This window comes from Colossoma macropomum, unplaced genomic scaffold, assembly GCF_904425465.1.
Source record: "Colossoma macropomum unplaced genomic scaffold, Colossoma_macropomum, whole genome shotgun sequence".
Taxonomy (NCBI): domain Eukaryota; kingdom Metazoa; phylum Chordata; class Actinopteri; order Characiformes; family Serrasalmidae; genus Colossoma; species Colossoma macropomum.
Window position 1 is genome coordinate 23,925,277 of NW_023494791.1, and position 22,951 is coordinate 23,948,227.

The following is a 22,951-nucleotide window of genomic DNA, read 5'->3' on the forward strand; positions in this document are numbered from 1 at the left end:
TGTGTTTGCAGTGTGTGTGATATGTGTGTTTGCATGTCTGTGTTTAATCTCAGCTGGCAGTTTGGGGCTGTCATGGCTCACACCCTGGTATCGCAGGTTCTAATAAAGGAGTGTCTTCTCTTATCCCTGTAGCTGTATTTAGTGCATGTAAATCCCATTGCGGTGGGCTTCTTCATCCCCTCTCAGAGCCCAGGATTAACAAGAAAAACCTCAGCAGAATTCACAAGGGTCATTCTGACCTATAGTGCGTGCAATCATACAAAGAGGAATGCATGCTTGCACACTTGTTTTGCTGTTAGTTACATTTAACTTTGTCCAGTGTTTTGTCAATGTGCTGACTTTGGAATAGCTTGTCTTTTATGCAGGTGTTGAACTCAGGTGTTAATCATGCTTCGTTGTGCCATAACACTTTGTGAAAAGCCTGCCAAGGTTTCTGGGAATCTCTATAAAAAGAAAATGCAGTTGGAGCACCTATTACTGTTATGCCTGACCACATGTCTTCCACAACATATTTATCAGCTCAGACAAATGCACGCTTCCACACACACACACATATACATGCTCACAGAAGTTTTGTTGTTCTACAGTGGCAGGACATTTGGTCATACACTATATGTGCTGTATGTGCTTTCACTGTACTGTGCAAAAAACACCCTTTATTTAAATTATGGTCAAAAATACCCAGTAAGTTCAAGTTATTCTTTTTTTTTTAGTAAATATTTCTGAGGAGATTAGCCATTAGATAATCTACTTGCATAAGAAAGAGTAAAGACAAAGAGCAAATGTGAAAAAAACAGAAATTTCCAAAACTGGAGTTAAAAAAGTGATTAAAATATGTTGAGAAAATGGGACTGCTAACAACCGTGCAACATCAACATTGTTGAATATTTTTTGGATAGTTAAATTGTAAGAAGCAGAAAATGCAGCCAGCTTCTAAGACTGAACTTTTCAGGTATGGAAAAATGTCCCTGCAATGTCCCTTCTTTGCAAACTGAAACCGAGTCTCCTGCAAAGAATAGAAATGTTTATAAAGGCAAATGGTAGACACACTAAAGTGTGTCCACATATTATATTTAGTTCTATATTTAGGTTTATGGTTTTCTTGACTGGAAATTAAAATAAATAAAGGGTGGCCTCTGACTTTTGCGCTGTACTGTATGTAACTGCTTACATGTAATAAGAATTTTCTAAGCCTAACCCTAAACTTCATTTTAACCCAAGTGACCAAAAAGAAATGTTTTAAACTTTCAGTGTGTGTATATATATATCAACTCAAGACCATTTTTGGACTGCACCATTGGAAACCCTAAATAAAAAAAAATTCAAGACCTAGAGAGTTAGGACCTAGAGAGTTAGGACATTTTGTCCTGAAAATGTACATACACACACACTCAGGCCGGCCTTGAATGGAAGTGGTCCCTCCTGTTTGTGTGTCAGTGCTTAAGGTTAAGCCTATGGCAGTGGTCCATTCTCACTATTCTAAATGAGCTCTCTGTGTGTTTAGAGGGAAGCTGTAATGAATCCTCCTCTTTCCATTTACCAGCTGCCTCTTAAACCCCTTTGTTATTGGCCAGCAGCTTGAAGGATTTCTGCGTCCCCACAAGGTTGATACAGGCATGTCTTGCGTAACATCCTGGCCGTGACAACTCCAATGTTGCTTATTCATTTTTTGTCACTAGTTCACACACTTTATCATTCATCTCAATAATTCCAGCCCCCCTCCTGCTCTAGGGGTATGTGGGTGTGTGTGCGCAGATGGGAGGGAGAAATATCAGAGTCAATATTTCAACACAAGTTCTAAATGCCAACTTCTTTTCTTTTTGTCTTTTGACTCTCTCTCTCACATACCTGGAACTTTTCCTAGCAGATAGTATAAACTTTACATAAATGTCTGCCATCAATCCAGAGGTATAAAGCACCTCAGGCCTTCAAAACCTCTCCAACCTGTTTGAAAGAAACAGAGAAAAATTGAGAGCTCAACAAACATGATCATTGTGATTGCTTAAAAGAGGTATTGCGTGGATATACTGAGTTTTCTTGGCCTTCATTTATTTAGAGCATACCAAACACTCTTTGGATGAATGGCCAAATTCTTACTTGGTCACTAACATTCACTCTGGTTACCATAGTCTTTCCCAGTTCAACGCAGGTTTGCTGCAAGCTTACCTTTTTAAGTTTAGCTTAATCCAGAATCTTACACAGATTCGAAGTGCGACCTCTGCCAGAAAAATAAAAGCTTAAAAAAAAAAAAAAAAGCCTGCTGCTGTGGGGTCGTTTACATTTCCATGGGTACACCAATGTCAGTCGCTGTGACGTCTGAAATGCCCACACTGTCCTGATAATACATAGCTAGAGTTTTTCAGCTTTATATTATTGTTTAGAATTTTTTTTCCAAATCTAACTTTGGTTAATGATCATCAAATCACAGATCTTTAGGATCATTGATCTGCCAGCCCCTTTAAACCTTTTTATTCTTCTCCTCTGATCTACAGTTGGTATTTTAAAGATATCTGTAGACAGTGTCCCCAGAAGTATTTGGACACTTGTGCCCTGCGTAAAAGTGTAGTCATTGTAGTTCATTGTATTAGAAAACAAAGTTTTAAACCAAGTGGCATTTATTTTATACACACCATTCAAAGACTGTAATTTTCTTTTTCAAAGTATTTTGTGTTTCAAATTGTTGTTGTTCGAGCCGTTTGTTTGCAGACTTCTGCAGGTCTGAATTTATTGTACGCTTTAGTACAATATTGAGTTCATGATCCCATCAGTGAACACAAGCTCACTGACACCACAGTAAGCAAAAACAGCTCCAGACTTCTGTGCTTTACTCATACTGCAGTGCTGTTTCTTCCCACAGACAGACATTTTCTTCACACATTTTCTCAAACTTTTTACAAATTTAAATAGTTAAATTGTTAGTGTTCAAACACTTTTGGGGCAGCTGAAGGTAACCACACTGAAAGGGAAAAAATACTCTTAATATAACGAAGAACAACTAAGATGAATGCACTGACTGTAGCTTTAAGTGATGTTTACCCATAATGCTCTTGTGAAGGGAATCCCCAGATTCCTTGGACAGAGCGATGTGCCAAGCTTGTCATGCGCTCAGTCCATCAGAAGAAGCTTTGATATTGGCTCAGACACCTCTGGGTCAGCACACACCTCTGCAGGCATTGCCAGAACATGACAGCTATGTGCTAGGGTTGAATTAGAGAACTTCACGAACCAATAAAGAGATAAGGGATAAGAACAGATTACACCCAGGACCATTGAGCAACCTTCCTTACCCCCACCTGTACAATTTTCAATATGAGACTAAATCAGTAATCACTTCTGGTGTGCATCTTTTGTTTTTCTCCTTATATCTCACTGCAATCCAGATTTATTAGCAATTAATCATATTGCCTCTATGCACATTATTCATAATTAACATGCCTTAGCTGATGAGGAGATTTGTTTTATGCATTTTTTTAATTATTTTTAATTATCTGAATGGTTATGTGAATTGGTTTGCATTTGTTCCAAAGTAATACGTTTTCATATTTGTAATTTCATGAGCTAACTAATGAGGCTAATTTCATTCAATTGCATTTTGTTTACAGCATTCAAAACACTGTAAACCCCCCATGCCCCCTTTTTTTGTTGGAAGTTTTATTTGGAATTAGGGTATTGTAGATTTGCTCACACTTAGCTTGAACTTCACTGCAGTCAGCTACCACACAGCATGCTATCCTATAAAAATCCATTATGCTTCTGAACAAGGTGAGGATTGTAATATTCTTCCTGCCATTGCATCACGGTAGCCAGTGAGTGCGTGGTTGCCAGAACCTGCACAGCCAAATGCTTTTTTTTGGAAGTCGCAGTCAGTAAAAGCTCTGCATTTATAGTCTTCACTCCTGTAATACCAGCAAGGTCAAAACATTGATACCAGAGTGTGCAGTGCTTGCTTCATCAAAACAAATCAATATCTCTATGATTCACCAGACTATCCTGATTTATTGCCAAGTGCTAATGAAAGAAGTCGTTCATTCATTAATTGGAAGGTATAATTTATGACTGGTCTGTCAGTAGTGCTGTAATGATTGAATTGAAGGCAACCTGTTTGAAACACACTTTCTCTTTTTTCCCATGCTTGTTTCTCAAAAAAACAAAGTCATAGGTCATTGTCGTGATTTTTTATGGAGGACATTGCTTGGACATATTGTCCATCCTCAGCCTTTATTTATTTTGGAGAAGAAATGTGCCCTCACATTGTTGAATTAGGCTATTTTTTTAATGATACTGTCCTCAGTAGCTGCCATTTATATAATCGTACAAAGCGAAGATATACAAAGAGACGTATACGAGACATACTTCTCCTCCACTAAGCCCATATTGATTACTAGGGCTGGTATTTTTTTAAGTACTTATATTAAGTCTAATATTGATACTATACCGATACCTTAATTATGATACCGATTCCTGAATAATGCTTTTTTCCTAATGTCCTTTTTTTACAAACCAAAAAAGTGTGTGGCTTAAACCAGACATATGTTGAGTTGCAATTTTTGTTATAGAGTACGTTATTAACAGAGTTATCTTTATAAATTTTAAATGGGGAATTTAACCTAATAACACAGAGCTTGTGAACCAGTCCTTGGTGCTGTATATGTGACATCACAATCATCACAAGTAACTGGTAGTCTGGTGCACTCAGTGTTAAAGCTTCTTGACAGAAAAAGTGAATGTTCTGGTCTTCTTGGCCAAGAAACAGGCATCGAAATTGATGTATAGAAAATAATAATTGCATTTAAATTGCAATTGCAATATTGCATAGAACAGCCACAGTAAGACATTTCCCCCAAATCGTTTAGCCCTACCAATCACTTAGGTATTGAAATTCAGTAGAGACAGCATTTTTCAATGCTCATTCAATACTTTTCAAGTTGTATTGAAGTAATTTGGTCGGTAACATAAAATTATTGAATTCCAATGTTATTCCTTTTTTCTTTCACACTTAAAAGGTTCTGATTAGTGTTTTAATTGTATATTAAGTTAACTGTACATGTAGCAACCCATCCACGTTTATTGCTCATTGCCACTGAAGGAGTCTTCATTGAAAGATTTGAGTTAGACTGGACTATCAGCAATACTCTAAATTTGATAGCTCTGCATGCAGTACAAGAGTGAAAACCTGAAGTCAGTAGATAAGCCAATTTATTCCACATTGTTTTCTTCTTGGGAGCAGCAAGCTGTTTAAGCACGCCATGCTGGGGCCATTTGATCAGATCAGCTCTTGATGAATGAAGGCCGGAAGGGATGCGAGAAGAAGGCAGTCACCACCCCAGTAGAGCTTACTGCCAGTGTGGTGACTGCCAACAAAAAGGCTTAAGTCATCCACAGCGGAAACCTGACCTCCAGCACCTGGACTAACCCTGGCATTTACTCCCTACCACCAAATACACAAGCTGACGCACTGTCTCTCACATGTACTTACTCACACTTGTACACGCACTAGAGGTGGACAGTGTGACAATATGTTAATGTTATCCTGATAAAGTATGTCACAGCACACTTTTATGTGTATCATCAGATCAGTACTAGAACACTGTAAAACTGCATATATCATAAAAATAACAGATTCCTTCATGACTGACAGCCTTTTCATTACATTTGAAAGGTGTTTATGCTAAGGTTATACATTTGAGTAGTAGTAGTACCAGCAGGATTAACAACCATGTGGTGGAAAAGCTTTGATCACATCATATCTCCCGTCTCAAAACACTCTTTAACCAAGCATTTGGGCGTGTGCATGCACACACACACATACACACAAATCTGTCAACTGTCTCTGACCATACTATCACTGTCTAGTCCCTCAAGCAAGAGGCCCTCGACTAATTGGACAGAGCGGCTACTGCTGGGCAAAGCTGCCACCCTTGATGTGATATAATGAGGGGCCTGCTTGAAAGACATTGCTCTTCAATTGCCCTTCCTCAAATCTATACTGATGACTCAGAGAAAGGGTGGTGTGTGGTGTCTGTGCTTAGCCTTCTACCAGCCATGTCTGCAGAGGCTTATCTGAGCTGAGGAGCTGCATGGGGACATCAGCCTTTGAACTATTATGAGTAACTCTGAGGAGATAGAGGCTGAAGAAGAGATGGCTCCAGAAAGCCAAATTCTTTGTCAATCTGTAATCTCCACAACAGGCTATACTTCAGAACTGTTACTGTGATCAATGATAATAAGAGTTATTAAACACCTCCTCCCTTCTGTTTTTCCCTCCTTGTGAATAGGTATGCTATTCTGTGTGGACTTCTGTCAGAACACGAATCTGTCCAGAATAAGATAAAGAATGGTTACCTTTTCAAGGTAAGTGTAAAGAAACATAACAGAAACTTTAAGTAACTTTTTTAAACTTTGAGAATGTTGACAGTTGCTTAATGATTAAGAGATTTCTTGCAGGTTCACCCACCAAAAATTTAGTGGCACCTAGACCAAGCTGGGCTTAGTTTACAATGGTGTTGCGTTAGTGACAGTTTGAAATGGTGCAATAGCTGGCTTCACTTGTCATAGGAAGCATATGCTAGCCTTCACACTCCCAGCATGGTAACATTGCGTGAGAAAGAGAATAATGGATGGAATTGGCCTGCGCTAAATTTGGAAGAAAATTGGGTAAAAATCCAAAACAGTGAAAATGATACAATTTTTTTTAACTTCAGATTTTTTTATGGCAGTGTTTTTTTGTATGTTCTGATGCAAGTGTTTCTTCTGGTTTGTGTGAGAGTATCTGGAAATGTGACTGAAGAGGCCAGTGAGTGGTGTTTTCACTGACCAGTCAGAGCCAGATTACACTCCACATCCCACCCCTCAGACTCTTCCACACGAGAGTGTTTCATAAGTACAGACTGGCGGTCTGGCACGTAGCATTTTATCTTGGCTGTCAGCTAGGCCTCCAGCCCATGTTTACCTGTAGAGCTCTGGGAGGGTGACTATCAATGGGAAAGATAGGAATACAGAGTGGAGGAATAGACAGAGCTATGAGAGGGAGAGAAAGCAGCAAGAGATGTGAGCGGGAAAGGGACTGAGTGACAGGCAGGACTGTGTGCTTGAACGCTTGCACGAGTGCTTGCATGTGTTTGTGTGAGGGGGAACTGTTGTGGTGGCAGGACGGAACAGGTCACATAACATAAGAGTAATGAGCTCTTTTGTTCTCTCTCTCTCTCTCTCTCTCTCTCTCTCTCTCTCTCTCTTTCTCTTTCTCTTTCTCTTTCTTTCTCTTTTTCTCTCTCTCCGCCTCCTACACCCGTCCATGAAAGGATCATCTGGATAAAGCCATTGAGCTGAAGCCGCAGGATCCACTGTCTTATTATCTGCTGGGCCGTTGGTGCTATGCTGTGAGTTCAACATTATGCAATGAAGCCTCTTCATTTACGGCTCAGACGTTTCAGTACTATCCTTTCAACTAGGGCTGCAACATTATTTCTCTAGTCTGTCAACTATTATATAATTGATCAACTTATTAAACCATTACACTTCTGCAATTTTACTCATCATTTAAAGTTTCATCACAGCAAACAGTTTTTTTTTTCTATAGAGCCACAAAACTATAAAAGCCACATTTGCCTCTACGATTACTGTTGTATATCGCAATCTATCAGAACAGATTCATTACAAGAATATCTATGCAGCTTTATGGAGCTGTTGCCTCTTTTTTGTAATCAACATTAATAACTGATCGACTGTGATGTATTAATTTATTTAATTTACCTCATTTATCTAATCACTTAGACGTTATGGTGAAAAAAAAACCTTTTTTGTTCATTGTTGTCCAGTACAAGATTTTTCTACTCCATGCTCACATCCCATTTTACATGGAGAAGCTGCTTTTCAGATACCAAAACAGACTGCTTTAGTGTAAGCTATCAAATTTTTTTTTAATTCTATACTCTACATTATATACTGAGGCTACTGTAAAAGAAGCAGTAGCACAAGGAGGTGTTCCATAATTTCTACCATTGATGATGATAATTATTTGTTATGACTTAGAAAGGTTTGAATATGCACTGACCGCCCACTTCATTGAGTACACCTACTTGTATGTACACTCATTGTCCATTTTATCAGCTCCACTAACCATATAGGAGCACTGTATAGTTCTACAATGACAGATTGTAGTCCATCTGTTTCTCTGCATACTGTGTTAGCCCCCTTTTACTCTGTTCTTCAGTGGTCAGGACCACTTCAGGACCACCACAGAACAGGTATTATATGGGCGGTGGATCATTCTCAGCTGACTCAGTGGTGGCCTGTTGTCTCTCTGCTGGACTGAGAATAGTCCACCAACCAAAAATATCCAGCCACCAGTTTCTTATGGGCAGCGTACTGTGACCATTGATGAAGGATGACCAACACAAACTTTGTAGCAACAGAGCTACTGCCTCTGACTTTACATCTACAAGGTAGACCAACAGAGGTAGGTGTGTCTAGTAGAGTGGACAGTGAGTGGACACAGTGTTTAAAACCTCTAGCAGCACTGCTGTGTCTAATCCACTTGTGCCAGCACAACACACACCAATACACCACCACGTCAGTGTTACTGCAGTGCTGAGAATGATCCACCATCCAAATAACATCTGCTCTGCAGTGGTCCTGTGGGGGTCCTTTCCATTGAAGAAAAGGGTAAAAAAAGGCTAACAAATTATGCAGAGAAACAGCTGGATTACAGTCTGTAATTGTAGAACTACAAAACGCACCTATGCATAGTAAGAGAAGCTGATAAAAAGAACAGTGAATGTAGAAGATGTACTTAATGAATGGCCATTTTGTGTATACACAAAGTATATAAAGAGTAGTTATATATATTTTAAATAAGCATATATCGGTTTATTAACTTTTCCTGGCATAATTGTGTTTAGTTACAATATTGCCAAAACATATACCTTTTCCGATGTCTCATGTATATTTAACAATGTCACAACATGGTGGACTCAAAGCCTTGTTTGCACAGTATTTGAGTTGAAAAAGATCCAGTGTTAATGCTGATGTTACACTTCCGTACACCTTCAATTGCACCTTTCTACAAAGAACAAAGACGAAACAGTTCTGATGCTGGACCAAGTATTGTCTTATTCCAGGAAATGAGCTAAATCACAGCGTGTATGTGTGTGTGAGTGTGCAATTATACCTCTGCAACTTATAATTAGCGACAGTTGAGAGTATCAAATTTCTGGCAGCTTAAAGCAGTCTATTCCGGTTTTTTTAGAAATGTCACCTGAATGAATGAATGTGTAAAGCTATTGTGCTAGTTATGGCTTTGGTTCTTGATATTTGAATATTACAAGTGATTGCTTAATCATTTGGGAGACTTAACTGGCACAGTCTCTGTTTCTCTTGGAATGCATTTACACATTATAATACATGTAATTACTGAGATATAAAAACAGTACTGTACAATTTTTTTTTAATTTCCAGGCTAAGTGGCCATTGAGTACAAGTTATTAATTTTTCAGGAGACATTTGTGAGGAGTTTAGATGTAAGACAGTCCACTTGCATGAGGAAGGAGAAATTCAAAGAAAAACAAGTGGAACAGGAGTTTCCAAAACTGGAGTTTAAAAAAGATTATTAAACAATACAGAGAAAATGTGACCATCAAATAAACAGTACTTAAAGCTTTCATCTCTTCTCCACTGTGATAAGTCAGCTCAATGTGGTGGATCTTAAAGTGTGGTCTTAAAGTATAATCTTAAAGCTGCCAAGACATTGTTTTTGGGATTACCTGGATCATTAGAAGCAAATGCTGAAAAGTTAATCATTTGTACATCATGGCCATTTTGACTGAAAAGTTATAAATAAAATGTAGTCTTTAACTTTAATAGTCATTTTCATAAAAATTCATTCTGCATGTGTATGTCGCAGGTGGCTCAGTGTACATGGATTGAGAGGAAGATTGCTGCTACATTGTTTGGAGAACCCCCAAGCTCAACCATCCAGGATGCACTACAGAACTTCCTCAAGGTGGGCCAATCTCGCACTCTCTGAGTGTTAGCACAGAAACTCTGTGGACACTGATTGTGAAGTTCATGCATGTTTTAATGTGTGAGTTTAAAGCTTGAATGCAAGTTCCAGACAGTCATTAAATTGGAGTGTGTGGCTTAAATCCTGATGTTTAACACACAAAATGTTGTTATTGTGCACATTCAAAAATCCCATAACTGCATTTTCGTTAAACAAGTTGCAGTTGCACCAATTTTTTTAAGATATGCAGAGTAGCTGTAGTTTAACAAGATCCTACTATGTTGTCACATTGTCCTCTCATGTTTTATTTGATGTTTGTTCAGCTGTTTTGGTGTGTTATTGGTTAGAGCACCTTCACATCTCACGGTAAAGTTGCAGTGCTTTCCTTTCGTACGCCATATTCTACCTACAGGGTCTTCAACCTGGCCCGAAAAACAGTTCTTATACATGTAGAGTTTCATTTCTGAATACAACATTGTGATCAATTAGGTCATTATTGTGATATTAAAGTTTTATGTCAGCACATCTAATTTACAGGAGTGAGAACTCCATTTTCTGCAGCCTAGAACCCATAAAAATAATCTCTAGATATTTGTCCAATAATTTTGTCCAATAAATAAAACAGTTGCAGAACATTAACATAAATTTTACAGAAATGTGAGTCATTATTGAAATTTAAAGTGTTTCACCCTTAGTCTTAGCTATAAATCCAACTACAAGAGGGTGTAATATAACCCATCAAACTTGCAAAACTACCCACTGTCTGCCTTCTACCAGCACAGAGGCATGTTTGTGTAGTGATGAGAAGGGACTTGCCCCCGAGTTTGTCCTGCACCCAGTTAAAGATCAAACCCCAGGTATTTAAAAGGCTTAATCTGTGTTACCACATTTCACATGTTTATATAGAGAAATAAAATCAGTCGTAACCGAGACACTCTCTTGCATGCCTCCTCCTCATCTTGTGTATCTCACCCATCAATTTTGATTTAAGTGGCGTGTGTTGTAACTTGTTGCACCTTGCCGGGAGGATAAGGGCTGTCTAGCTTTCTAACAAACACATCCTGAAGAGTTATACAACATCCCTTGTGAGCTACAAAAACACAGCCACAGCTCTGAGGAACAGGTTCAGAGTGAAAATCTGGGACCCTCAAAATTCACCAGTGACAGGAGTTTTGGTCTCCATTAATATAATATATTAATTAAGACTGGCTTTATAGTTTGACAGATATTTAGTTAAGACTAAACTGAATGAGAAGAGAAGTCTGAATGTGAAGGCTCTGTGTAGTGTAGTGCATAAATTAAGAGGGTTCAGGGGGAAAGTGCAGTGTCCTGGCTTAGATTCTGTCCAGTATCCAGCCTCATGAAGATCAGTATATGAGTTTCATCTGTCTGTCTTGACCAATGCTCAGTCACCAGAGGGGATGTGAATGTGATAGACAAACATAATGTCATAATGACATAAGTGATGGTTGTTTGAATGACTATGATTTAAAATGTCGAGTCAAAATATCAAGCTTAATTGGAGGAGAGAATGTACTCAGATGCCCCAGCATTTCTCTTGCGTGCCATGGTGAAATTGTTGTAAACGCAGACAAGGTTGTTATTTAATATGTTGATGTGGAAGGGTGGAGGTTTACGGCGTGCGATGATGATGTTTTCAAGCTCATTAAACACGCAAAATCCTCAGGGAGTTTACGTTAGCCATGTAACTGTTTTAGCTGCTCTTTTGGTACATAGTAGTTGCTTTAAGCATTATTAACATTACACCAAGGAAGGTATGTTTTTCATTATAGCTTCACTGCTTTAATCCCATCACAGAGTAAAAATACTAAAATGAAGACCATAGAAAACCAAACACACTGTTTCTACATCCCATACCCTTACACCCAGATCAACATCAGGTTCATGATGTCCTGTGATACACCAGTGTCAACAGCAACGTGATGTTAAAACATTGTGTTCTTTTTGGCTCTGATAGTGTGAATGGAAACTGTTCAGTAGCAACTCATTTCCTTTAATGTTCCTTTTCACAGGCAGAGGAGCTCTGTCCGAAGTACTCGAAGTTCAACTATGTGTTTTTAGCCAAGGTAAATTATTTCTTGCTTCTTCAGGGTGATGTCTTTGTGGTGTTTATTGTGTGAAGGGCATGCTTTTCACACTTTTCTGATGTACACTCATGCACTTTAGTTTACTTTGAGCTATTGTGTTTGTGTACTTTCTTAGCCAAAGAACATGTGTGTTCATTCTCTGGGTCCTATGCTTGATGTCATTGAATAACAACCACTTTTGGAACCTTTTAATTTGAGTTTTCACTTGACGTTTTCAAAGGTCATCCATTGAAATGTTCTTTAGGGATCCAAAAGTGGTTCTTCTGTGGGATCACTCCAAAAACCTTCTATGACATATTTATAGTGTGAGTGTTTGTCATAATTTGTTCTTTTGTCATTGTTTTTAGTGTTACAAAGACTTGGGCCAGAAAACTCAAGCCAAGAAGATGTGTGAATCTGCATCTGCTATGGGCATAGTATCTAAAGAGGTGAGTTACAGCATTCTTAGATCCTGTTCACACTTGGCATCAATATTCATTTCAAGTAATCTGATAAGTGGACAGTGAGACGTATAGGCTTTTATACCTCCCATTTCCATGTGTCTCAAGTGTGTTTCCTGTCAACACTGGACAAAGGGTACCAACCACATTCACTAAGTCAGGGGTGCAAGAGCAAGCACAGAAATCTCTCTGGTGTCCATGTTAAGCTAAGGCTTACCCCAAATGACCAGCCATTTTTTGTCCACTGCCTAGAAAAACAAAGTGGACAGATGCAGCAGACTAGACAGCTGGAGATGATCGAGGGTCAGCTGGCTTTTCATTTTTATTTGAAATGTGCCTGAAAAATCCCTGAACCAGCCACTCAACTAAAGAGGCTAACACTAGCATGGTTTGCACTCTTTGTAAATGTGCATATTTATGGCATGCTAATATGAGTTATGATAAAATCATACCGGAGAAAGAATTTAAATTGGTGCACCGATAACTGGCAAATTTCCCTCTACTAAGCTTACACTACAAATGTTATGTGGTCACATGCATCCCTGACCACCTCCAAATGTAGTTTCAGTGATCAGTCTTCGAGACACATTGGGCCCTAATCACACCAGTACTTAGCACTGTCCACTTATGATCAGATCACCCAGAAGATAAGTTAACGCCAGATGTAAAGCACTAAGTCAGTGCTTCTGCATGATACTTAATTAGGTAGTATTCAGTATTTCAGCACTGAATGTTTCTTTTGTCTTTGTACTGTTTGTGACAGGATGAGGAAGCACAGAAGGAGCTGGCCTCTCTTCTCTTATCTCTTTAGTCTCTGGAAAGAATCCATGGGCTCTTCATGTGTCTGTTCTCGTTTGACATTGTTGTCATGACAACGTTGGACTCAAGGCATTTTGTCACTTTTTCAAACATTTCTGCTGACTGGAGATTACATTAACATTAAGGATGACTGCACTTTGATGAGAAATGTGATGATAGTGTGTTTATGAAGAATACAACAGATATAGTACGAACTCTGCTAGGGGAGTGTCTTTTTAACAAAAACTATAAAATTAGACAGTTCCTAACCAATATTTCAGTGCCCATCAACTCTGCACATTACAGTAGGCCTTGGAGATGATAACTAGAAACAGTCACTCTGGGTTTTTGCAGTGACTTGCACTATGATTTGTTCCAGAGCTGAGGCAGCTTATGTTGTTTTTGTATTAACTATTTTCATCTTTGTGCTATAATGGTGTAAGATTTCATAGTATACACTAATAATGTGCTTCTGTCCCTTTCTAATCACTCTGTTCCTGACCAGCACATTTTAATGGTAACATCGCACACAGCACAAACGTCCATCAACCTGTGGACATTCAGCACCTCTTTCTTGTCTGTTTCTTAATCACTTTATCATATCAGGTGAAATCCTACCTACCTGACAGTTCCCTTTTCACAGCTCTGCAGATCTCCATTATCTTTAGAGGGCTGGGCAACATATGGTGTTTTTACTCTAACATCTCATCAGAGCCCAACACTAGTATAGCAGCATATTGTTAGATCTGTTTTGCAGACTTTTTCTTTTTCCTAATGCTATTTTTGTCCTCCCATTTGTACTTATATCAGTAGCATTGTTTTAGCAAAAATATGCTGGCTCATCGTTTTTTGGAGCTTGTTTTCATTTTTCTAGCTTCATGGAGCTTCTGGTTCACACTATTTAAACACAAGTAATTCTGTGACAGACCTTTGAAAGGTCAATGGTAACTAAGAAGGAAAAAGTCTTGATGTCATTGTCTTTTAACCTCTGTCACTGGAAAAAGGGCTTTTCAGTTATGAGGCCACGTTTATCATAATGAAGGAACCAGGCTTCCAACAGTGTATGAGCTCGTATTTATACTCATCATATTCCATGCTATTTTTATCATTAATATTGAATGTTAAATATGGACCTGTTCAACAGATTTAAAGGTAAATGTGGTATGACAGGGGTTCTCAAATGTTTTCAGCCAAAATTCCATGTAAATTCCTGAAAAATAAGCCCTGTCTTTTCCGTACAGCATTGATAAACACAGGTGAGCCAGCAACCAGAAGGCCATGGGTTCAAATCCCAGGAATGACTGGGTGTACCTGGTTGTACCCTTGGGCAAGGCAGTCAATTCCCCCAACCCCCCTACCTTGGCAACACTATGCTGCTCCCAGACTGGGCATAGTTAGGCAGCAAATTGTAGAATCAATTACATACATAAAACCTAAAAGTCCCAACTCTATATTTTGCCACAGCTTTTTGACTGTTTTGAATTTGCAGCATTCATACTGATAAGCAGTGATCTTTCCTCTTCTAAACTTGCATTCCATTTTTAAAAGGTATAGGGAAGCAGAACCATTTGAAGATGTTTATCGTTTTCAGTTATGGAAATATTTTTTGATTTATTTTTGAAACCAGTCGACCCCAAACATTACTGTAGCCACTATTTTGGAACTGTAGTGTTAAAAGGTGTGGTTTAAGTGAGGAATCTTTTATTTGTGTAATTGTCCTAAATCTTGAATCTGGTGATAAAGTTGATCATTTTTGTATGTTTAGATATGTGTACATTTTAGAAGGTTTTGTTTTTGTGTGTCTGTGTTTTTAGACACTACAATTGTTCTAGGTTTACCAAAGATATGGAGGAGTCTTTTGACATATATGTTGTAAGTCATTTGATCATATTATTCTCCTCTTTTCATCAATACTTCTGTAATATTATTATCATGTGATGAGATTATACTATTTTGAGATTATAGTTGGCAAATTGGTTTTTACTTTGTCATTTTAAGTATATACTTTTTTGAGCCACTAATAAGAATGTATTTAGCTTTCTAATCTAGAGGGTTGTTGATGTATTCTGCAAAACTGCAGCAATCTGTTTACTGTATATTCCTGTACATAGAAAATCTACGCATGTAACAATCTATAATCTATATAAGGTTATTGATTTACTCTAAGTGCTGTTAGTTGCGCGGTACCATTAGAATAGCCGAAGAGGGCATATGTACTGTGTGACTGTGGCTAAATTGGTATAGTTTCTGTGATTTAGTCTCATTCTAACTGACAAAATTGTGACTGAAAATTTGTATGTCTTGCTGAAAACAACTGGACTTTAAATCAAATAAAGAAGACCTGATTTAATTTTGGTTGCTCTAGCCATTGCTGGAGTTTGGCTCTGACACCAGGAAAATAATCAAGGCTGGAAAACAACACAGAAGGAGTGTAGACTGATTTTTCAGGCACAGTGACCTCTTTACTGTTGCTCTTTTTCCTCGTTCTTTCTCTCACGCAGTGGACATCTGGAACAGGAACTAATTACAGGCCATGCGGACAGGAGGCCATCATCACTTGTCAGTTCCAAAGGGAAGTGACCTGTTCACCTCTGCACAGCTACTTTTCCCATGTGGTTGCAAATTTGGACGGTACTTCGAAAGGACTTGAGTTAATCAGTGTCCAAGCTGGAGCTAGTCAGCACTTCGCTCACAGAGCTACTGTGCAGCTGTTAGGTTTTGGTTTCTGTTTCAGCTTTAAAGTAAAGCAAATAATAAAAATACTTTCTGATGAATCTGTGGCTCATTTTTGAAATGAGTTGAAATGCTTTCTGTCTCATTGTTCACGACCTCGGTAGAAAAGGTTTTCTAATTGACTCTAGATGACACACACAATCCTTTTTTTGAGTTTATGACTTAATGAATTAATTATTATGAATTAATTTTACAATCATGTCAAAAAATCTTCAGGTGTTGATACTTATTTTAAGATAAATCTGCTTATCCTGCAGGCCATTATGTAGAAAGCTGACGAAATGGCACAGTTTTGTCCCTAAGGAAGAGCGTGTGATAAGGGGTTTAGAGCACTGCTTTAACAGAAAGCAAGCGTTCTAGAAAGGGTGACCAATATGTCAGCTATTGTGTATTACACAAATACACAGTCATATGTAGATGTTTGGATGCCCCAGGTCAAATAATGTTTTATTGATTTTCTAAGTGATAACACATCCTCTACACATTTTAATGTACAATTACTGTTTAGTTGCTAAATTTAATATGTTGTCAAAAAAATATAACATAAAATATGGCCTATGAAAAAAGTTATGGCACATTTATATTTTTGTTTTTTTTTCAGTATGTTAAACAGTAACAAAAAAGAGAAACTGTGCACTAAACTTAGCAGAAAAATTGTTCCCTGTAAAGGATGTGTTAACTTATTTTCTCTTAGAAAATCAACACGTCATTTGTAGTGTTCAAGCTTTTGCATACCATTAAGCCAGTCAATAACAAACTGAGTCACTTTTGTCTTAGGCTCCAGTCCTCACTGTTGTATGTGAATAACGATTTGTAGCACCAAGTGGATAATTCTTTAAGAAGAATACAGCATTATCATTTTTGAACAGGTGGAAAATGCAATTAGTAATCACTTGAATGAGCCACTTCTTGTCAGTGGGTTTCACACTGAATACAGACGTATATGAGTCATTCTCATGATAATGCCTCAAAACATGAATTTAAGTGTCATGTCCACAGCAACATGTCCACACATATGTTTCTCATTACCAATATTTATCATTTCTTGCTTTTTTTCCACTCGAAAACATTTCTTTAATTGAATTTCTTTACTTTAATGTTTAAAGTGAAGAGGGAATTTAAACCAAAACCACAAAATACAAATTAATTCATTATACATTACTTCTGTCTTATGTGTCCATTTGTGTTTATTTATGTCATGTTCCATAATATGGTCTGTGTGATAATACACATACTGCAATTATAATGCTAAATATTCCAATTGCTATATGCCTTGCTTGAAACACATTGGCACACTCTTGATATAAATGAAAAGACTGAACTTCAATTAATGATATCAACCATGTTTTTATTTTTATTTGTATTTATTTCTTTGTATTTATTTATTTTCTCAAACTGGTCACAGTGAAATTTTCATTTGTATGTTTCAGATATCTTTGATATCAGTATTGCAGAAGCCGGTATTGCAATAATGATTAAGAAATGTAGATCGTACAGCTCTTTCGTGTGCTTTACTAGAATAAATGTATGTATCTTTGGTTTACAGAAGAGGCCTTCTCCACTGGTTCTGCTGATTATGCAAGCATAAATGTGTATGTGTGAGGGCTGGGAGGTATGCCTTTGTGTACAGAAACCCAAAAGCCAAGGCTGAGTGGGCCCCGCTCTGTTCCATGGGAATGGACCTCTGGAAGTGACATTGTCAGCCACAGTGCCAGATGGTAACACTCTTTTTTAAATGTCCTTGTCGTGTGCGCCTCTTATCCAGCCTGAATTAAGAGGTTAGTCATGCCCCTCTGCCTTGTGCAACATGGTGATTAGGTTATCAGTCTGGGCAAAGTTTATGAGTTATGTGTATGATGACCTTAAACGGTGCAACATAATGAAATACAAGACATGATTAACCCATTAAACCTTAAAGGCCTGTATGTTGGTCCACACTTTTTTCATCGCATAACTAGGTAACATAACACCTAAAAACAGTTCTTTGCAAAGCAGTAGAAGAAACTAATTTTGGTTCCCCAAAGAACCTTTAGTAGATGATTCTTTAAAGAACCATTTTTGTAAATAAAATGTATGAGTCTAAAGAATCTTTTAAAGTTTAAAGAAACTCCACATAACATATAGGCTCTACATTGATTAAAGGATTTTCCTAAAACTGTCCATCCAAGTCAAGAACCATTTCACAACCTTTATTTTCAAGAGTGAATTTCATTGCTGGTTATAATTAATAGTAGTTAATGAATAACAGTGGGGAACCCTCAACAATTTCTGTGAAATATAAGATAAATGTGTTCATTTTGTATTTGAAAATTCTAGCAATATTCTTATTTCACTGTAACTGTTTGGTTGGACACTAAAGGGTTAAAATCTTTACATGCTCAACGGAAAACTGTCCAATCAGGAGTGTTCCCATGGTATCTAGGCAGGTAAAACCAGTTGAGCTCTCTCATTGGTTAGAACTTCAGGAGCTGAACTAATGGCCTAAAGTGTTAGATAACCACTAGCATAATTAGGAACCGACAGTAGAATCAACCAGTCATGACTTCCAGTGGGTGAGACCGATTTTATGAGAAACAAATATCACTCTACACCCTCTGGAAGTCCTAAATACATCATTAAGCAAAGCACTGTAAACAGTAGCGTTTTAATCAGATGTTAAAAATGTAAAACAGCGGCAGTAGCCCTGTGCCACGGCTGTTTACTGATCACTATAAAACTGCTACAAGGTAAAATATATCTTTATGATATGTCTTTGCAACCTTCCAAAACATGGAATGTCATCTACAAGCTTTAAATGTCTATGTAAAATGTTCATGTGCTTAGTAGAAATGAACATTTTGTGGTGTTTCTTTTCCTCATTTTTGACAAGGTTTTGATATTGATGGCTTGAACTGAAGGCCAAGCTCTAATAGTCATGGTTTGCCACTGCTGAAAACTTAATATGGCTGTGTGTGATGTTTTTTAATCTCTGCATATTTTCTCTTTAAAGCTGATCCTACACTACTATCTCTTTATCCAAAACTATGTGAACTATTTATACTTACAATGAAGCACATGCTTTTTTTCCGTTTATGCTCTTCCACCATGGTAAGCAATTACTGATAGAGTAGCAAGTGGAGCTTTTGCATTTTTTCTTTTGTTGGTTTGGCGGCGGGGGGCATGGGGGTGTTGGTGTATCAGTAATCAGCTGGCTCTATCTGGAGTTGTCACGCACTCAGGACTGGCTGCCTGGCTGCGAGCTTCTGGCTGATCAAGAACAGGATGTACTGGGGGAGCGAGATAAGCAGCAGTAGAGGGAAAGTTCTATCCTAAGCACTTCCCTTTACTTCCCACAACTCTGGATAAAGCCGCTATCCACAAATACTGCAGACTAAATATAAGCTCAGTTCTTTATATAGATTAACTATAGCTAGACAAGAATACTCATCATAATGGCTTTACCATACATTGTGATTAATCTGATACCAAGGCTTTAAGTCTGACAATATGGCCCTGGTGTCTCCTGCTGACATTTCTTTACATAATAAAGGCGAAAACAGTCGGCTAATTGAATATTTGGATATAGACAAAGTTTGTATTATTTTAGTTGTCCACAACAGCATATTGGAGTTGAAACTAAATAATGAATGAATAGCCCAAAGTGCAGAATTTCAGCTTTAATTCAAGAGTATTTACATCCAAATTGGGTGAACAATGTAAGAATTACAACCATATTCATACCCCCAACCCCACCCCATTTTTAGGGGCTCAAAAGTACCTGGACAATTACTTGCTCAGCTGTTCCATGGCTAGGTGTGTGTTATTCCTTCATTATTACACTTAGAATTAAGCAGATAAAAAGTCTAGTGTTGATTTTAAATGTGGCACTTGCATTTGGAACCTGTTGCTGGCAGGGATAAGGGAGTAGCTAAATAGCGCGCTACTTTTTGTAGCTAACTACAAGTTTTTGTAGCTAGTAGCCGTAGCTGCTACAGTTTTATGAAATGTAGCTAATAGCTGTAGCACCTACAAATTTTTGTGTAGCTATACTGATGATTTTCACTACAATTTCGCTACAGGCTTCAGACAATCTGCGCAAAATCTGAACCATAGAATGCGGTCGTTAACTGGGCTGGTGGCGACTGTGCAATCCTGACTGAGGCACGGACAGTTCGAGCAAATGGTCACGTGCTGATCACCCATTACTAGTAGGCTTAGCTCAGGGGTTGGCAACAGAAATGTTAAGAGACATTCGGTCCTTTCAACAAAAATCAATCCACTTTGGGAGCCACAACATTTTATGTCCGTTTTACCATAATGGCTGTAAATATATCTCAGTATGGTCAGCTATAGCCACTTCTCTCACATCTCAGGAAAGTTTTCTGCAAGTTTCTTGTAAAATGTCGCTCAATGTTCTACTTTTGGAGAATGAGAAGCGACTTCAGCCTTGTGAGTTGTTGCAGAGTAAACGTATGAGAAAACCAGCTGAGTGCTTATGAATGCAAATAAGTCCATTAGTCTCCAAATTATCGATGTTCGTCTTAAATCTCTCTTTGCCTTTTTGTTATCTGCATTGCTGTGTGACCACCAGTCTGCGCGTCAGTCTTTAGCATTAAAGGTTGGTGAATTAGCAGTTATGCGTTAACCCCAGCATTTAAGACCATTTATTGTGAAAACTGTGTTAGAACTGTGTAAAAATCTAGTTTGCTGTGGAGCCGCAACAGCTCTGCAGCAGTGGAGAGATTATTCAGGCCTGATTCTCACCCCAAACAGAGCCAGGGTCACTGATGAGAATTTTGAGGCTGAAGTGTTGCTGAAGTTTAATAAAAGACTCTGAATGTCATGTCTGTACATCTCTTGCTGAAATGTTTAAATTGGAGCAGTTTTTTTTTTTTAACCCGATTTTCTCCCGAATTTAGTCGTCTCCAATTCCACCCCCCCAATCACACGATGCTATCAACGCTAGGAGGGTGAAGGCTAACACAGGCTTCCTCCGAGACCTGTGAAGCCAACCACCGCTTCTTTTCGAGCTGCCGCTCACGCAACGTCACTGGACAGCCGAACGCGCTCGGAGGAAAGCGGCAACCGCCAGATCTGTTACGTCAGCTAACAGACGCCTGCGCTGACTAGCATCGCGCTGAGTGATGGGGGAAGAAGGAGGGGCCATCCTACCCACCCAGAGAGAGCGAGGCCAATTGTGCTCTCTCGGACTCCCGGCTACGGATGGCTGTAGCATCACCAGGGATCGAACTCGCGATCTCCTGATGATAGGGCCAACGTTTAGACGGTTGCGCCACTGGGGAGCCCAAATTGGAGCAGTTTTATTTCAACAGTTGGCAATGCTTTGCACAAAACTGTTTGGTTTGTATCTGGTTATTTTTGTTTATTATTGGGAGGAAAAACCTGGAATGATTGACTCTGCCTTTACTTAGTCTAAATGTTTGTTGGATATCATGCCTTTGGTTGTGTAAGTTTGATTGTTGGTTACACTTGAACTGACTTTTTGGTGATCTTTTTGTATATTTGCAGCTTTTCAATTGCATGTTTCTTTCTGGCACAAGATTAAATGCAGTGTCTTGTTCACATTGTCAGTTGGGCTTGTTTGGTGTGTCAGGTGGAGATACACAAACATTCTGACAATCACGCTTTGAAAGTAGCTAAAAAGTAGCCACTACTTTTTCTGGGAAAGCAGCTAAATTGTCGCTACCCACAAATTTTGGGAAAGTAGCTACAAAGTATCTAACTACTAATTTGTAGTTAACCCTGGTTGCTGGTAACTCTCAATATGAAGTCCTAAGAGCTGTCACTGCCAATGAAGCAAGCCATCATTATGCAGGAAAAAAAAAACAAAACAAACTCATCAGAGAGATAGCAAAAGCGTTAGGTGTGGCCAAATCAACTATTGATATATTCTTAAAGTGAAAGAACTCATTAGTGAGCTCAGAATCACCGAAAGACCATGGAAAACAGCTGTGGTGGATGACTAATAATTTCTTTCCCTAGTGAAAAAACTCCTTCACAGCACTTGGCCAGATCAGGAAAACCTCCAGGAGGGAGCTGTGAAAAGACTTCACCAGAGTGGATGCAGAGAGTTTAGTACAGCATGTAAACCATTGGTAAGCCTTAAAGACAGGAAGACCAAATTTGAGTTTGCCAAAACATCTTTAAAAAGCCTGTACAGTTCTAGAAAAAACATCTTATGGACAGATGATGCAAAAATCAGCTTATACCATGATGCACAGAGAAGAGTATGGAGAAGGGAAGGAGCTGATCATAATCCAAAGCATACCACCTCATCTTTTAAGCATGGTGGAGGTAGTGTTATGGTGTGGGCATGTGTGGCTGCCAATGGAACTTGTTCCCTTATATTTATTGATGATCTGATGTTGACAAAAGCAGCAGGGTGAATTCTGAAATGTTATAGGCCTAAATTATCTGCTTAGATTCAGCCAAATGATTCAAAGCGAAGAAACCAGCAAAGACCAGTTCTGTGGGGAAACGATTGTTATTCTTACACCATTCACCTAATTTGGATTTAAATGTCCTCAAATAAAGCTGAACGTCTGCACTTTGAGCTCATGTTCATTACATAATTTCAACTCCAATCTGCTGTGGTTGACATCTAAAAACCAATAACATTGTCGGCATCAAAATATTTCTGGTGCTGACAATAAATAATTGACATCACACACATCTCAAGCAAAAAATATAATTATTCTGTTTAATTCGGTTCAACAGTTTCAATATAAATGATGCAACTAAATGATCATTCCAGATTTTAAATACAGTACAGAGTATTTGTTATGTAGAATATTAAAAAGATCATCATGTAAATTGCATGCCCTGAAAACATGAACAATCGACTTTGCAGAGCAGCCAAAAGTCTGAGCTTATGT

The 22,951-nt window shown here is 38.3% G+C and overlaps 1 protein-coding gene across 5 annotated transcripts in view; it reads left to right on the forward strand.

Moving 5' to 3' along the window:
- LOC118810621 (regulator of microtubule dynamics protein 2) overlaps nucleotides 1–16,117 on the forward strand; it is a 40,119-nt gene extending 24,002 nt beyond the window's left edge. For all 5 annotated transcript variants that reach the window (XM_036574535.1, XM_036574536.1, XM_036574534.1 and 2 more), the window contains 6 exons: nucleotides 6,276–6,351; nucleotides 7,299–7,376; nucleotides 9,899–9,997; nucleotides 12,031–12,084; nucleotides 12,453–12,533; nucleotides 13,309–16,117. In XM_036574535.1, the coding sequence (XP_036430428.1) occupies nucleotides 6,276–6,351; nucleotides 7,299–7,376; nucleotides 9,899–9,997; nucleotides 12,031–12,084; nucleotides 12,453–12,533; nucleotides 13,309–13,356 (436 nt within the window). In that variant the 3' untranslated portion in view covers nucleotides 13,357–16,117. The remainder of the gene's footprint in view (nucleotides 1–6,275; nucleotides 6,352–7,298; nucleotides 7,377–9,898; nucleotides 9,998–12,030; nucleotides 12,085–12,452; nucleotides 12,534–13,308) is intronic.
- Nucleotides 16,118–22,951: the final 6,834 nt, after the last annotated feature.